The sequence below is a fragment of the Solanum dulcamara genome, chromosome 1 (genome assembly GCF_947179165.1).
Source record: "Solanum dulcamara chromosome 1, daSolDulc1.2, whole genome shotgun sequence".
Lineage (NCBI taxonomy): Eukaryota > Viridiplantae > Streptophyta > Magnoliopsida > Solanales > Solanaceae > Solanum > Solanum dulcamara.
The window spans coordinates 11,576,521-11,590,838 of NC_077237.1; the positions used below are offsets into that span (position 1 = coordinate 11,576,521).

The window sequence follows — 14,318 nt, forward strand, 5'->3', positions numbered from 1 at the left end:
GATAATGTATCGGATCCACTTACAAAAGGTCTAACTAGAGAGTGAGTTGAGATAGCATCAACGGAATGAGACTATGGTCGTTGACAAATCATCGTGGAAATAACTTTGCCTAGAAGACTGGAGATCCCAAGATCTAGGTTCAAGGAGATCAAGCAAAGTTACTAATGACGATTCAACACTGCCAAAATAATTTTTTTATGGTCCATTCTCATGATGAGACAATGTTCGGTAACATTGATAAGGCATTTGGACCTTTTAATAATTTCTAAGCTTGATACAGGGTATATCAAATAGTATATCTACGGAATAACTCATTTAGAAATCACATATGTAAGTGTAAAGTGTAAGTTGCTTCAAGAAAAATCCGAAAAGGCCAGTTCTCTACGAACTTAAGAACCAGGAAGTGTTCATGGCTGAAACGAACAAAACAATGAGAACCAAAAATAGTTAAAGGATTAATTATGTGACTTATATTGTCTAAGTATACATCAAAGCTCGATTGTTTAAAGATATCAAATCTACCGATTGACTGAGTATATCTGATATACGTTCATTATAAAAAGTTCAAAGGAAAACCTACTTATCCAGATGCATTTAATTCTTACTTATGAATCACACAATTTTTCATGCATATGTTTTAAACAATAGACGTACCTCATTCATGTGGGGATTATTGGGTTTAAGAAAGGTGTGAGTTGGGAAATGAGAATTGAAAAATTTGGGGGAACCAAGTGAAGATAAATGAAGAGTCATTTCTCTCTCATTGGTAGAAGAGAGGAAAAGTTTTGTCTTTATATTAGAAAACACTTTCTCTAGCTCTTAAAGGGTCAAGTAGAGCGTGCCCCCTCGAGCCGCCGCCGTCGTCTTCGCTCGCCCAGCTTGGCCTCAGGTTCAACTTCGGCATGTGATTGATTGATAATTTTTTAGACTAAATTTCTTTATCAATTCATTAATTAATTTCCTTTTTCTTAATATTAATTCATCGAACTATCGCGTAACGGAATTGACTATCTAAATTTGCAGAACTGTTTTGAAAAGGTCTTGTTCCTTCCGATCAAACATTTCTTTTTCAAAAACACACCATGTCTTTTTAGAATAGGTGAAATCGCACCCATTATTGGTTATAAATAGAAAGGCTTCCTCTCAGTTTTCCGCATCAAATTTCCTCCTTTTGCATATATTTTCTTACAAACAAAACAGAGTTTTTGCGTGATTTTGTTGCTGACTTTTGAGTTGGCTAAAGTTATTGAAATTTGAGGTACCGGCTTTCTTTAATAGTTTATCCATTTTATCCTGAAAGAAAATAATCCATAAATCAAATATAGTGAGAAATAAATTCCTTAAGAACACAATAATTTTTGTGAACTCGGATAGTTCCATTTCTTTTCATCTTAATAGTTTTCTGATTTACTATACTGAATATAGGATATAACAAACATATACAACAAACACAAAGCGAATCAATACAACTCCAAACGAAAAGTTATAGAGCGGAACAGACAACACTCTCATTATGTATTGTACTTTAATTGATTGTAATTTTTTTGAACTCTCGCTATTTCAGATAAATACAGGGCATATGTCTGCTCTTTTAAGTAATTTTCCCTTTCCTAATATCAACTTTAGGCCCAAAACAGAAGAAAAACAACATAAATTACTCGAAGTCTGAATTTCCAGAAAATAGGATAGATCATGAGACTATGAATAAGACTGCATGTTTGACAAGAATAATCTCTGATTTTCCAGAAAATAGGATAGATCATGAGACTATGAATTAGACTGCATGTTTGACAGGAATAATCAACTAGTACTATATTTAATCTATTTCTTATTATATACAATATGAAGATGGATAATGTAGCTCACTGAAGCTTTGTACAGAGAGCAAAGGAGCTGAATGGGAGCATCTAAAAAAACCATTTCAGTTCCACCTCTTGGAGTTCTTCGATTTCTTCGACTTCTGTTTTGCTGCTTGGAATGCCTGCATTTTCTGTTTCTTCCGAGCTTCCTTTTCCGCCTGCCAGTCACAACAACAATATATAGGTTTATCATTCTCAGAGTATTTCTAATTGATAATTTACATTTCATCAATTGGGCAGCAGAACGTTAAAGCTCCCTAAATCTATATTTCGTGCTATAAGTTTTGAGTGATCTAGCAGAGGAAATCCGATTGTTACCTTTGACATCTTGGATTTGGCTTTAGCTTTTGGAGACTTATCCTCGATCTCTGCCTCTCGTTCAAGCTCTCTTTCCCTGGCCTCAAGGTTTTTCTCCAAATAATACTGTACAACATGTAAATGAATCACTTCTTCGAATAAACAGAATCAGAAAATAATAAACGTTTAATGTACTGCTAATTACTTAGTTAATCATTTTTTCACAATCAGACCCCCAAGAAGATATTTCCACAAAAGTAAATATTAAAAGCAGAGACAAGCTTTTCGTTTGAAACTTCAAAATTAGATGTGTAAACGATATATGCAACTTACAAAACAAACAATCTATGTTTGTTACAGTGACTATTTCACCAAACATTAATCAATGTTTATGAAAATTTCAATCGTGATCACAGCACTTCAGGATAAAGGATAATAATGGTCATAAGATGCCAGCTTTAAGAACTTACTTCGTAATCTCCTTCATAATCATGTAAAGTGCCATCTTTTACTTCCAATACTCTGTTAACAATTTGTTTTATGAAGTACCGATCATGAGAAACAGTTATCACAGTGCCTTTATACTCCGTAATTGCCTCCTACAGAAAAATTAGAAAGAAACTTGAGGGTAAATAAGTTCACCACAAACAAACATGTATACAGTAACATGAAATACTGGTAGGAACTGATGAGAAAAAAAAGTACCTCAAGCATCTCTTTCGTTGGAATGTCCAAATGATTGGTTGGCTCGTCCAGTACTAGCAAAGTTGAAGGGGTCACCATGAACTTACAGAAGGACAGACGTGCCTAAACAAATAAGGTTGACGCATGAGTTCAAAACAAGAAGAGAATAATCCAAGACAGGCACAAAAGGAGTAGTAGTAAGCCTTATGCAGAGGATAATTGAGTGAGAATCTTAGTGAGAAATAATACCATCACAATTGAGACAAAACATTTATATATTAATTTAGTACACATAAAATTACACGAACAATGAAAGTTAGAATGGCTACTTTTCAGATGGTGAAAGACCACAACTAACAGACACTCTTATCAGATGCCTAGATAAATTATCAGTTAAGATTCTTATTCAGACACCTCAAAAAATGAAAAGACTATTTCTTCCCCACACGGTCAAAAGTTAAAAGTAATCTTGGAAGTACAAACAGTTAAACACCATGATTATACATTTCAAACTAAAGCTCACAAAACCAAAATAAGCTTGAACGTACAATCATAAGGTAATCACATGCAATTGTGACTTGAGTGAGATAGCTCATAGGTAAGAAAGGCATAAAGCTAAATTAGCAACAGCAGATATTGCCTGTATTGATGCCAGGTCATGTTTACAGCTAAACCAATTTACAGAAACAAGTTTATAGATGAAAATGGTAATCTGTGAAACGGTAATGATCATATGCCTTTAAATTGAGAAAGGTATAGTAGAAAAAGCAATTATTACAGTCAAAGGATAACGATTATATAAAACAACAAAAAACCCGGTGTAAACCGCCAGTTGGGGTCGTGGCATTCCTCAATGACGTCGGCGTCGCATGAGCCTTACCAGCCCAGAAGGGCACGGTCAGGTCCAAGACAAGCACGACAGTCATATAACCAAGAAAACCCACATAAACAGACAAAGGAGAAACACCATCTTTCTCACCACTATGAATACATGATCTGTGTATATCTTCTTACCTTCTCACCGCCACTCAAAAAGGAAACCTTCCTATCAAGCATGTCAGCTTTAAAATTACAACGTCCAAGGAGTCCTTTTATATCATCTAGTCTCCAATCCTCAGCAGCTTCTGCTACAGTTTCAAGGACAGTTTTTTCCAAATCGAGTGCCTCAGCCTTAATCAAAAGAAAAACAAACACAGATTAACAAAATCTTGGTCATGTTAGCACAAGGAAAACAGGATAAAAACAGCCGGCAAAGATCAAAAGAAAACGAAAAAGATTGACACACCTGATTCTGCTCAAAATAATTTGGTAATACGTTGTGCTCCCCAAGCACAACTTCACCTTGTGTTGGCTTCAGTAAGCCCATAATCAGTTTAAGAAAGGTGCTCTTTCCACACCCATTAGGACCAATAATGGCAATTTTCTCTCCTCTCTCAATTGTCAAGTTTGCATTCTTGAAAAGAACCTGCCAGTAAAACAGGCATGTAAGATAAAAGCAAACCCAGAAGTATAAGAAGCAACAATACTAGTTATCATCAACATATCCACAAGAAGCAAATTGAAATCTCAGCATCAATGTTTTGTGTTTGACCTTATCCTCGAAGGAAAATTCCAGATTTTTAACATTCACAACTGTTCTCCCACTTCTTTCACGTTCTGGGAACCTAATCTTCATTTGTTTCCTAATGAATGGCTTATCAACTTGTTCCTGCTCCTGAAGTTTCTCCAGCTTCTGTTATCACCAAAAAGAAAGGAGGAGAACGAAATCAGTATCCCAAAGTCTGAAAGAAAAGATGCAACATAGTTACAAATATGTATATGACAAAAGTTGGCCAAATTGATCAGGTGTGCGCCTCCTTTTTCTTAAATCTCACTAGCTTAATAGTCCCATGTGAGGATCCTAATCATTTCAGAACAACTAACACAATAAAAGAGGTAGAGTGATTTGCCATGCTGCCACCTGCCAACATACCTTGGCACCAAGAATGAGATATGTCCTTTAAGCACCTATGAGCTTAGACAGTAAGATGATAAAAATTACACTATGTATTCATCAGCTATCCAGTAGGATTTGCTCAAGTTATCACACCTATATCATTCAGCACAAGAGCGACGTTTTTCTCCACAAACACACACAAAATGATGCACTCATCATGTGCAAAAGTCAACATACTGCAGTTACAGATCAATAATGGAGACATCTTTATTTACCTTTTCAGCTGTAGATGCACGACCTGAGTTTGCTCCTGCACTTAACCTACTTATCAAATCTCTTGTTTGCTCAATTTCCTTCTGTTGCTTTTCCCATGCAGCATTCTGTGTTTCAATCCATTCAGCCCTTGAAATAATATAATCCGAGTAATTTCCTTCATATGTCCTAGATACACCCATATCAGTCTCCACAATTTTTGTACACAACTGATCAAGGAAAGCTCGGTCATGGGATATAATGACCATCGGAACGTCTTGCTTATTCAGATAACCCTCAAGCCACTCAATCGTATCAAGGTCAAGATGATTGGTCGGTTCATCCAGTAATAACAGATCCGGGTCCTGCAAAAATCGAATATGTTATTCCCAAGCAAAAATAACAACTATGCAAAATACATGCAAAGTCTAAGACCAATCAACCAAAGATGTAGCATTGGATAAGTGGACTAATATGCTTTGAAGAGCAATATGCACCATGTAATCAAGTCGAAAGTTTGAGGATATATGTGTCCTTGATTCATCAAATAAATTAGGTTCTGCAGTCGCTACCAAAAATCAAAATATCACCCATCGTAGAAAGTAAATTACTCAAGATCTACAATCGATCATTCCCCACACCCTATTCTTTGCTTGTAGACACTAAACATGATCTTTGACTCATTAATCACAATACACTATTAAAGTAGGTATGTTAGAGCATTACAATTCCAAGAGAAACATGCACAAAACATAATGCAAGATATCATTTCCGTATGAATTACTTGCCCGACAGCATTAACCACACATTAAACGAAAAATTCAGGAAAAAATCTAGCATCTCCTACCTGCAGCAAGATCTTGCCCAGAGACATCCTCATTTGCCAGCCACCACTAAATGATGCCACAAGCCTATCTGCATCCTCTTGAGCAAATCCTAACTCCGGCATCATCTTGTTAATCTTAACATCCACCACATCCAAATCCACAGCTTGTGCCCTCCTCTGCAGCAAATCAAACTCATCCAATAGCCTCCCCATCAGCTCCAAATCATCAACAGATTTCTCAATTGCCTTCTGAACCTTCTCAAGTCTCTCAGCAACTTCCATTTCCTCCTTAAATGCACTCATAAACTCTTCCTTCACAGTTCTTGTCGACTCAACCTCAAATTCTTGGCTTAAAAATGCAATCTTCATATTGGGTTTTGCCTTAATCACATTGCCAGAATCTGGTTCTTCCAAACCAGATATAATCCTCAATTGGGTCGTTTTCCCTGCACCATTTACACCTACTAAACCTACTTTTTCACCTTTTTTCACTTCCCAACTCACATCTTTCAACACCGTAACACCTTTATAACTCTTGCTAACATTCTCTAGCCTAACCCCAGATGAAATACTCGAAGCCCCATTACCTGATTGCTTATTACCCCTTCTGGAATAATCAAATTCATCACTAGAATTACTAGAAAACAACGACTCTATATCTTCTTTTACCTCTGTTTCAGCAGTTTCAACAGCCACAGCTTTCAATTTTGATGAAATTCTAAGAGCTTTTCTTCTTCTGGGGTTATTGAAAACCGTATTCACAGCGGTATTAGAGGGTATTGGGGGAATAACACCACGAGGGCAAAGAATATTTGCTCTGCCAGTGAGGAAAGTGGAACGAAAGTCGATTACTTGGAGCTTTGTAGCAAGGTCCATTGTTAGGATAATTCAAGAAAATTTGAAGAAGAAAAAAAAAAGAAAACTTTAGGGTTGTTTATGAAGAATTTGGGTAGAGGAGGTTTGTGGGTGAAAGAGTTTCTCTTCTATACAAAAGTGTGAAGAAAATGGGGGAAGAGAAGAGAGACTCTCTTCACTGTGTAGAAAACCACCTTTGAGTAAGAAGAGGAAGAACAAATAGTGTTAATGGAGAGGATATTTAAATAAAATTTAACAAAAATAATTTTTTCCTTCTTGAGTGTATTTTTTTTTTAAAAAAAAGTAATATTCTTGTTTATCACCAAAAGATGTGATGATGATGATGGTTTTTTTTAATTAAAGATTTTGAATTTGAACTCAAAATATAAAAAAAATTCTGAGAGAAAACGCTTTCTCAAGAATCAAGTTCACGCAGAAAAAACTTAAAATTATAGATCTAAAATTTAAAATTATTATATAATTTTTCTTGATCGAGTTTGTCGTGTTGAGCTTGTGCATCCGAAGAATAACAACTTAAGGTTCTTTATTATTAAAAAAAAAATTACCATTCAAATGGATGAAATTTTAAGTTTGCCTATTACTAACCTTATCTTCATTTTTTGTGTGATTAGAATTTGAACTTTTCTTCTCCTTTGAGAAAATTTCTGAGATGTATCATTGGAATGAATAATATCTACTTCTTAAACAAGTTTTGTTAACTTTTTTCATCAAATACAAAAAATAAAAAAAGATTAATGCTATAACTTATAAGTTAGATCATCCAAACAAAGAGAAGCCAACCCAAAATTAGATTTTTCATTAATATAAAAAAAGATTAATATTAAATGATATTTTTTATTGAAATCATAAATTAGCTCATTCAAATAGACTTTAAAAATTTTACCAAATATTAAAAGATTTTTTTTTTTTCTAAACTAAGAAAAATTGGAACACGAAAGGGGCACAAATTGAATAATTTTTTATATACAAAAAATATATATATGGTATTTAATGAGATAATTTGGAGGAAAGGAATTTGTGGTACATAAACACAGAGAGACTATTCTCCAAAGCCAAAGACAATGATTCCATCCTGTCATTTTGTGCCACGTGGTGGGGAAATGCAAGATGGTGCATCAACCACGCAGTTATAGATATGACTATGAAGACATGAAATTTTTTGGCCAACACATGAGAATGAGAACATCACAAGTGTGCGGCTCATGGTCATTTAACATTTTCTCACATTGGCTCATTGTTTGGGCTAATATAATAAGTCAAACAAAGGCCAATATTGTCTTTCTCACCAAAGTTTATCCAAAGTAAGTAGAGCAGGAGGAATTTTTATAAATGACTATAGTTTGAATCATAATTATGAATAATAATAATAATTTATTTAATTATAATAGCGAAATTTATCGGTGGTCCTCTAAAATTGGCATCAACTTTTACTCAGACATCTTAACTATGCTTTGTTCATTTTAGACATCTCAAGTAAGGCTTCGATGTGTCATTTTGACACGTTGTGCTGACTTGGCACATTACGTGTGTTGCACCCATTTTAAGCGCTTGAAAAATGTTTTTTCCTTTAAAAATATTTTTTTATTATCTTTTTTGTTGTTGTTGTTGTTCTTCTTCATTTCTGTCATCATTTCTTCTTCATTTCTGTCATCATTTCTTCTTCTTTTTCTTCTTCATTTCTTTTTCCTCTTCATTGTGTGTTCTTCTTTTACAAATTCCTTTTACAAAACACAATCTTTCTCCATTTTCTTCAACATTCATTTGCCCAAAAATCATAAATTTCTCTCCCCCAATCTCTCCAGACGATTCAAGAATCGTTGATAGACTTGTTCACATATTCACTAAGCTTCTTGATTCATCAAAAAAATAAGAATTTGATGAGTTGGGTTCAAAGATTACTACTTGTATTGTTGAAGTTGTTCTTAGAAATCTGAGAAATTGGAAAATAACCCATTTGTTTTTTATTGAATTTCGAATTTTGTTGTGGATTCGTTAAGGTTTGAATTCTTTAACAATTTCAAAGAAAATAATTTTAGATTTGTATTAATCTTGCCGGAAAAAATGAAGGTTCGTCGGATTTTTTTATCCAATTTGATTTATATTTTTGTTTGTCATTATAGCTCCATTTTTTCCTCTTTAGATGATATGGATAGTGTTAGGTGGGTGTTGGAGGAGAAGAAGATTTGGTGGGGTTGGAATGGGTAGGGTTGGAGAAGATGACGGCGGAGTGGGTGGGTTAATAGTTGTTAATTTTTATTTTTAAAAAAAATTATTATTTGGATAAAAAAAATGTCACGTGTTATCAAATTATTGATCATTTTTCTATTCAAAAATCATTATTTGATAATTATTTTTGATATATATATATGCCACATTTCTTTATTTAATTTGATATTTTTGACACGTCAGGCGAGTGCACTACACACACTTAATATATTTTGGTGATTGTCAAAATAACACATCAGAGCCTTACTTAGGTGTCTAAAATGAACAAAGCCTAGTTGAGGTGTCTAAGTGAAAGTTGGTGCCAACTTTAGAGGGTCACCGATGGGTTTTGCCAATTATAATTCATAGCAATAATTTGAGGGAAAAAAGTGAGCGAAATCAAGCAAGATAAAGAAGAAAGATGAGCGAGATTGAGAGAGTAGAGAGAAGCAAGTATGTTGTATATCAAATAAAATTTGTATTTTGATTGAAACTAAGATATACAAATCACATATACATAATTTTCTCTTTCTTTCAAATCTCACTCGCATCTCTCCTTGCTCTCCTAAAAGATTTCGAAATTTATTAATTTGATTTATCAGTTATTTATTTATAAATATGTCAAATCGTTATAAAATCATTGAAATATTAGCTTATTAGTTATCGATTATTAATTATTATCTATTTGACTGTTAAGATTTGATAAGAAAAAAATATTGAAAATCACTTAGAATCAAGGTAACAAACCAAATAAAACATTCACATGAGTTGATAAATTGCGTATTGTTCAAAAGAAAATATAAAACATTGTATATTAATCAAGAGTTTGAGACACTAAAATATAGAGAGAGGCGAGCGAGATAATTTATGTATCTCAGATACATATGAACCACACTAGTTACATGTATATAGGATAGTAGATACATATACCTGGGATACCAGATACAGGAAAAGAGGTGAGAGGGAGAGGAGAGTAGAGAGCGAGATAGAAGAGAGGCAAGCGAGAGAGTCAGATACATATGAATCCATTTGGATGCAGTGTATCTATAACAAATTACACTTAATTTTGATTTCATATATCTCAGATACATGTATGTAGACGTATCTGGACACGCCAAATACATGTATTTATAGTTCAAAATCTGATAATATTCATAATATTATAAACTAGCGTGAATCTAAGTAATTAGCTCCTAAACTAATGGAACTTCTGTAAGTTACCTCAAAGGAAAAATTACCTAAATAAACAACTTATTTTATTATATTCTCTAAAATTCCCTACCATTTAAAAAAAATATAAAAATCTCTACTATTTTCCATTCTCTGATACATCATTTTACGTGATATATCAGTCGAATACATCACCTTACGTGATATATCGATAGAATATATCATTTACGTGATGTATTAGGATGTCGGATACATTATTTTACGCGATGAATCGATCAGATACATCACGTAAAGTGATGTATCAAGACGTAGGTGATGTATCCGAATTCCACCAAAAAGATAAAATTTTGGGTAAATTTTAAAAGAGTATAAATAGAATGTAATTGAGACGAATCACTATGAGATCTAGGTAAAATTTACGTATGTTAAACAAGTTTTGCAACATTTATATTTATTGGTCTAGACAGCAAATTTGAGCCCAACTTAAATGGAGATGTAAACAGCCCATTGACATTTCAGGCTGGGCTTTTAACATACAATATTAGAGAAATTGGCACTGACATATCAACTCGGCCCACTAATTGGCATAAAATAGCTCAACTTATTGGGATTGGCACCCACATTTCATATTTAAAAAGTTGACATTTGGTAGCCAAATATCTCTAATCTTCTCCCCAAATCTCTCTCTCATTATATTGAATATCCTCATAGTCGTTTAATCCAAAAAATGATAGCAGGATGAGAGGTTGGAATTTATCTTTTTCTTTTTCTTTTGTTGATTTTTACTTTTGGTTTTCTATGACCCAAGTTAAAAATGGTTACAATAATTTTTGAAAAGGATATATTTCAAGCGTGAAATTAGGAAAATAATTATCATAATCTCCAATTATCAAGTTGGTTTTGTTGGATATAACTATAAAATGACAACAAAAATAATTGAATCTTTGTTGCTAAATATATTTTTTGCCAAAAAATATGTCAATTTCAGTTGAAACTGTATATAGGTGTTGATATCCTTAAATATTGGATAGGATAGTCAGATTTTGAGTAGACAATTAAATTTTAGCCACTGTTTCAATTATAGTTTGAAATTAGTAATCACTTTTTAATGCAAAATTAAATTTTGGACAAAATACACCTAGCTAAAGCACATAACAACTCCAACACATTGTACTGAAATTTAAAAAATTCTTAAAGTTTCAAACTCCATAAACATTTCATGGAATCAACTTTTTTATTAATTCAAAGTTTAAGAATGATTCATGGAGTTCAAACTCCAAGAATTTTTCATAAAATTTAAAATAGGTATTAATTACAAAATATTGACCAAAATTTAATTAGCGGTTCAAAAAGTGATTATTTGCACATTTAGTCATGCTTTAACTTATAACATCAATAGTTATCGGCCAAAGTTGTATATCTCTTTTTGTTTTAATTAGGTTTTTGATCTTCTTCTTTTTTTCGATTCTCCTAGCGTGAGTGTGGTCAAATTTTGAATTACTCTTCTCTTTGTTTCCAATCAAAATGTTAGAATAATAACTAAAGATGGAGTCAGAATTTTAATTTTATGCGTTCTGAATTTTCAAAGTGGTTATTTTTAGTATTAATAATTATGTTCTAAAAAATTAAATAAAAGGTATTATATCGTTCAATGAGACTTTTGTTATTTACATAGCATCGTTACTTTTTCCCTTTTTGGTATCGGAGTTGTGGGACTATTGTATCAAAGATATAATTCTGAATGTTGTCATTACTTGCGCAATTCCTTTAACAGACGCGAGTAATTAGAGCAACAATGTAACCAATTATATAGATTTACAGAATTTACATTAGTGATTTGTTGTAGAATTGTAAACTTTCATACCAATAACAATTTATCCCAAAAAAATTCAAAAACTAAATCTGACTACTTTAGAATTGACGCGAGACTTTTGCTATTTGCTTTGTCGTGTTTTTGTTTATTGAGGGGTTATTGATTGAAGTATCAAAGTTAGTCTATTGTTGTGGTGTATCAATTATGTCAACCATTCAAGTTCTGATACGACATTCTGAGATCGAAAACGTAGAGAATATTACATAGATTATGTAATTGATGATATTGTTATAAAAGACTATAAAACTTACGAGAATTTTATTGATGAGATTGTATTGAAAAGGTATCATGATACATCATGTATTGAAAAGATGATGCATCATGTATCCAGAAGGTATTATGAGTCATCATGTATCCAAAACATATTAATGATACATCATGTATCCAAAAGATATCATGATACATTTTGTATTTGTAATGTATACACCGTATATCTAAAAGGTATCATGATATACATCATGTATCAGTGTTGTAGGTTTGTGTGTAGTTTGATCTTACAAGTATCTTGATGATTTTCTTTACTTTTATTTTTTCGACACTTGTATTAATATCCTCTAATGCAGCCACCCTTGCATAATCAATTTTTTGTGTAAGAATCGATAATTAGAAAATTAGAAGATCATCATTAGACTGTGGATTCAAGGGTATACCATAAGTAACCCTCTTGGGGTACTAGAATTCACTATTGTTAGAGAATCTATGAAAGCTGCCACAGATCATTAGAGATGAGAGAAGCGAGATTGAGATGATTTGAATATGTGCAGAGGAGGGAGGTCGACGCTTCAATTAGGAGGTGTGAGCAGTTAGATTTGGGAGTTATGCAGAGAGATAGGGGTAGACCAAAAAAGTATTGGGGAGAGGTAATTAGACAGGATATGACGCAACTCCATATCACTGAGGATATGACCTTAGATAGAAAGGAGTGGAGGTCGTGGATTACTATAGAAGGCTAATAGGGGTAGAATGTTGTCTTGCCTTGTGACAATTTAGGGTTGGTCTTAGGTCTAGGCATGTGTTTTTAGTTGTGATGCTATTGCCTTTCGATTATCACATTATTTTGCTATCGTATTGTTCTTATTTTGTAAAATTTGCATCGCGTTTCGCTTTAGCCATTGTGCCATATATATATATATATATATATATATATATATATATATATATATATATATATATATATATATATATATATATATATTCTTTCTTATTTGGGGCTGATACTTTTGAGCTGAGGGTCTTTCGAAAAGAACTTTCTATCTCAATGAGGTAATGGTAAGATCTGCGTACATCCTACCTTCCCCACACCTCACTTGTGAAATTTTACTGAGTATGTTGTTGTTATTATTTATGCTTAGAAAATAAGAATTGAAAGTAGATACACTTAACATGAATTAAAATCTTTAGCTGATATGGATAATCACAAAGAATGTCGAATTTTAAAAAAACTCTTATTTGAATTAGAATAAATTGAAAACAATTCGTGTTAAAAAAAATCAGATACAATTTTTAATTATGTGTGAAATATGAAATTAGATATAATAATGTAAATTTATTATTAAAATAATAATGTAGCTGTTCAGAAGATATGTATGTTCATCAACTATAAATTACGAGTTATTCTTTCTTTTTTACCCTTTTTTCCCTCGATTTCTCTTCTCTCTCTCTCTCTCAAATAACAAAATATTACTCCTTTTGTTTTCTTTTAGTTGTTATGTTGTACTTTTTAAAAGTTAATTTAACTAAATTTCAAAGTTAAATTAGATCACATTAATTCAATATTTTAAAACAAAAATTTTACTGTTAAAAAACTATACAAAAAATACTATAAATTGTAACTTTTTTTTCAAATCAAGATGATCAAAAAATACATCTTAAAATGCTATAATCAAAATTTATTTTATTTGACTCTCAAAAACAAAACTACAACTACTAAAAAAAACAAAGAGAGTACTAAAATAAAACAAAAGACAAGTTATATTTCTTTACGCAACTTCAAATGATTTCGTAAATTGTAGGACGTGACACAATAAAGATGAAGACAACAATAAAACAACACTTCATTAATAATTCAATTAATTAAGATGAGTATGATTTCTTCATTGACATTAAACAATTATCAGATATTTTAATTTTGTGCATTGTTGGCATGCTTTGATTTCTTCTACTATTCCATGCATGCATTAATAAGCTAAAATAATTCATGATTGATTGATTAATTAATTAATAATTAATGAATGAAGCGGTGCAAAATTAATTCCACTGATTGTTCGTCTAATTTCACAATTTTGTTTAATAAAGATGCTCTTAATTTTAGGTCATAGTTTGATCATGCAACATATGGAT

At 32.3% G+C, this 14,318-nt stretch overlaps 1 protein-coding gene across 1 annotated transcript; it reads right to left on the reverse strand.

The window, feature by feature from the left end:
- Positions 1–1,666: 1,666 nt before the first annotated feature.
- On the reverse strand, positions 1,667–6,925 carry LOC129902003 (ABC transporter F family member 5). Its single transcript, XM_055977041.1, has 9 exons — positions 5,876–6,925; positions 5,052–5,393; positions 4,432–4,572; positions 4,126–4,305; positions 3,855–4,010; positions 2,862–2,963; positions 2,627–2,755; positions 2,178–2,282; positions 1,667–2,017 (listed from the first exon to the last, which is right to left on the reverse strand). Exons 1-9 carry the CDS (start codon positions 6,728–6,730, stop codon positions 1,922–1,924), a joined length of 2,106 nt encoding a protein of 701 aa, XP_055833016.1. The 5' UTR covers positions 6,731–6,925; the 3' UTR covers positions 1,667–1,921.
- Between the last annotated feature and the right edge of the window lie 7,393 nt (positions 6,926–14,318).

What these genes read in the sequence shown, in the direction of transcription:
- LOC129902003 (XM_055977041.1), bottom strand. Translation starts at nt 6,730, where the DNA reads ATGGACCTTGCTACAAAGCTCCAAGTAATCGACTTTCGTTCCACTTTC. An exon ending in ATTATTTTGAGCAGAATCAG is followed by an intron (nt 4,011 to 4,125) that starts GTGTGTCAATCT and finishes CTTTTGATTAAG; the next exon opens with GCTGAGGCACTCGATTTGGA. An exon ending in CAACGAAAGAGATGCTTGAG is followed by an intron (nt 2,756 to 2,861) that starts GTACTTTTTTTT and finishes ATTTTTCTGTAG; the next exon opens with GAGGCAATTACGGAGTATAA.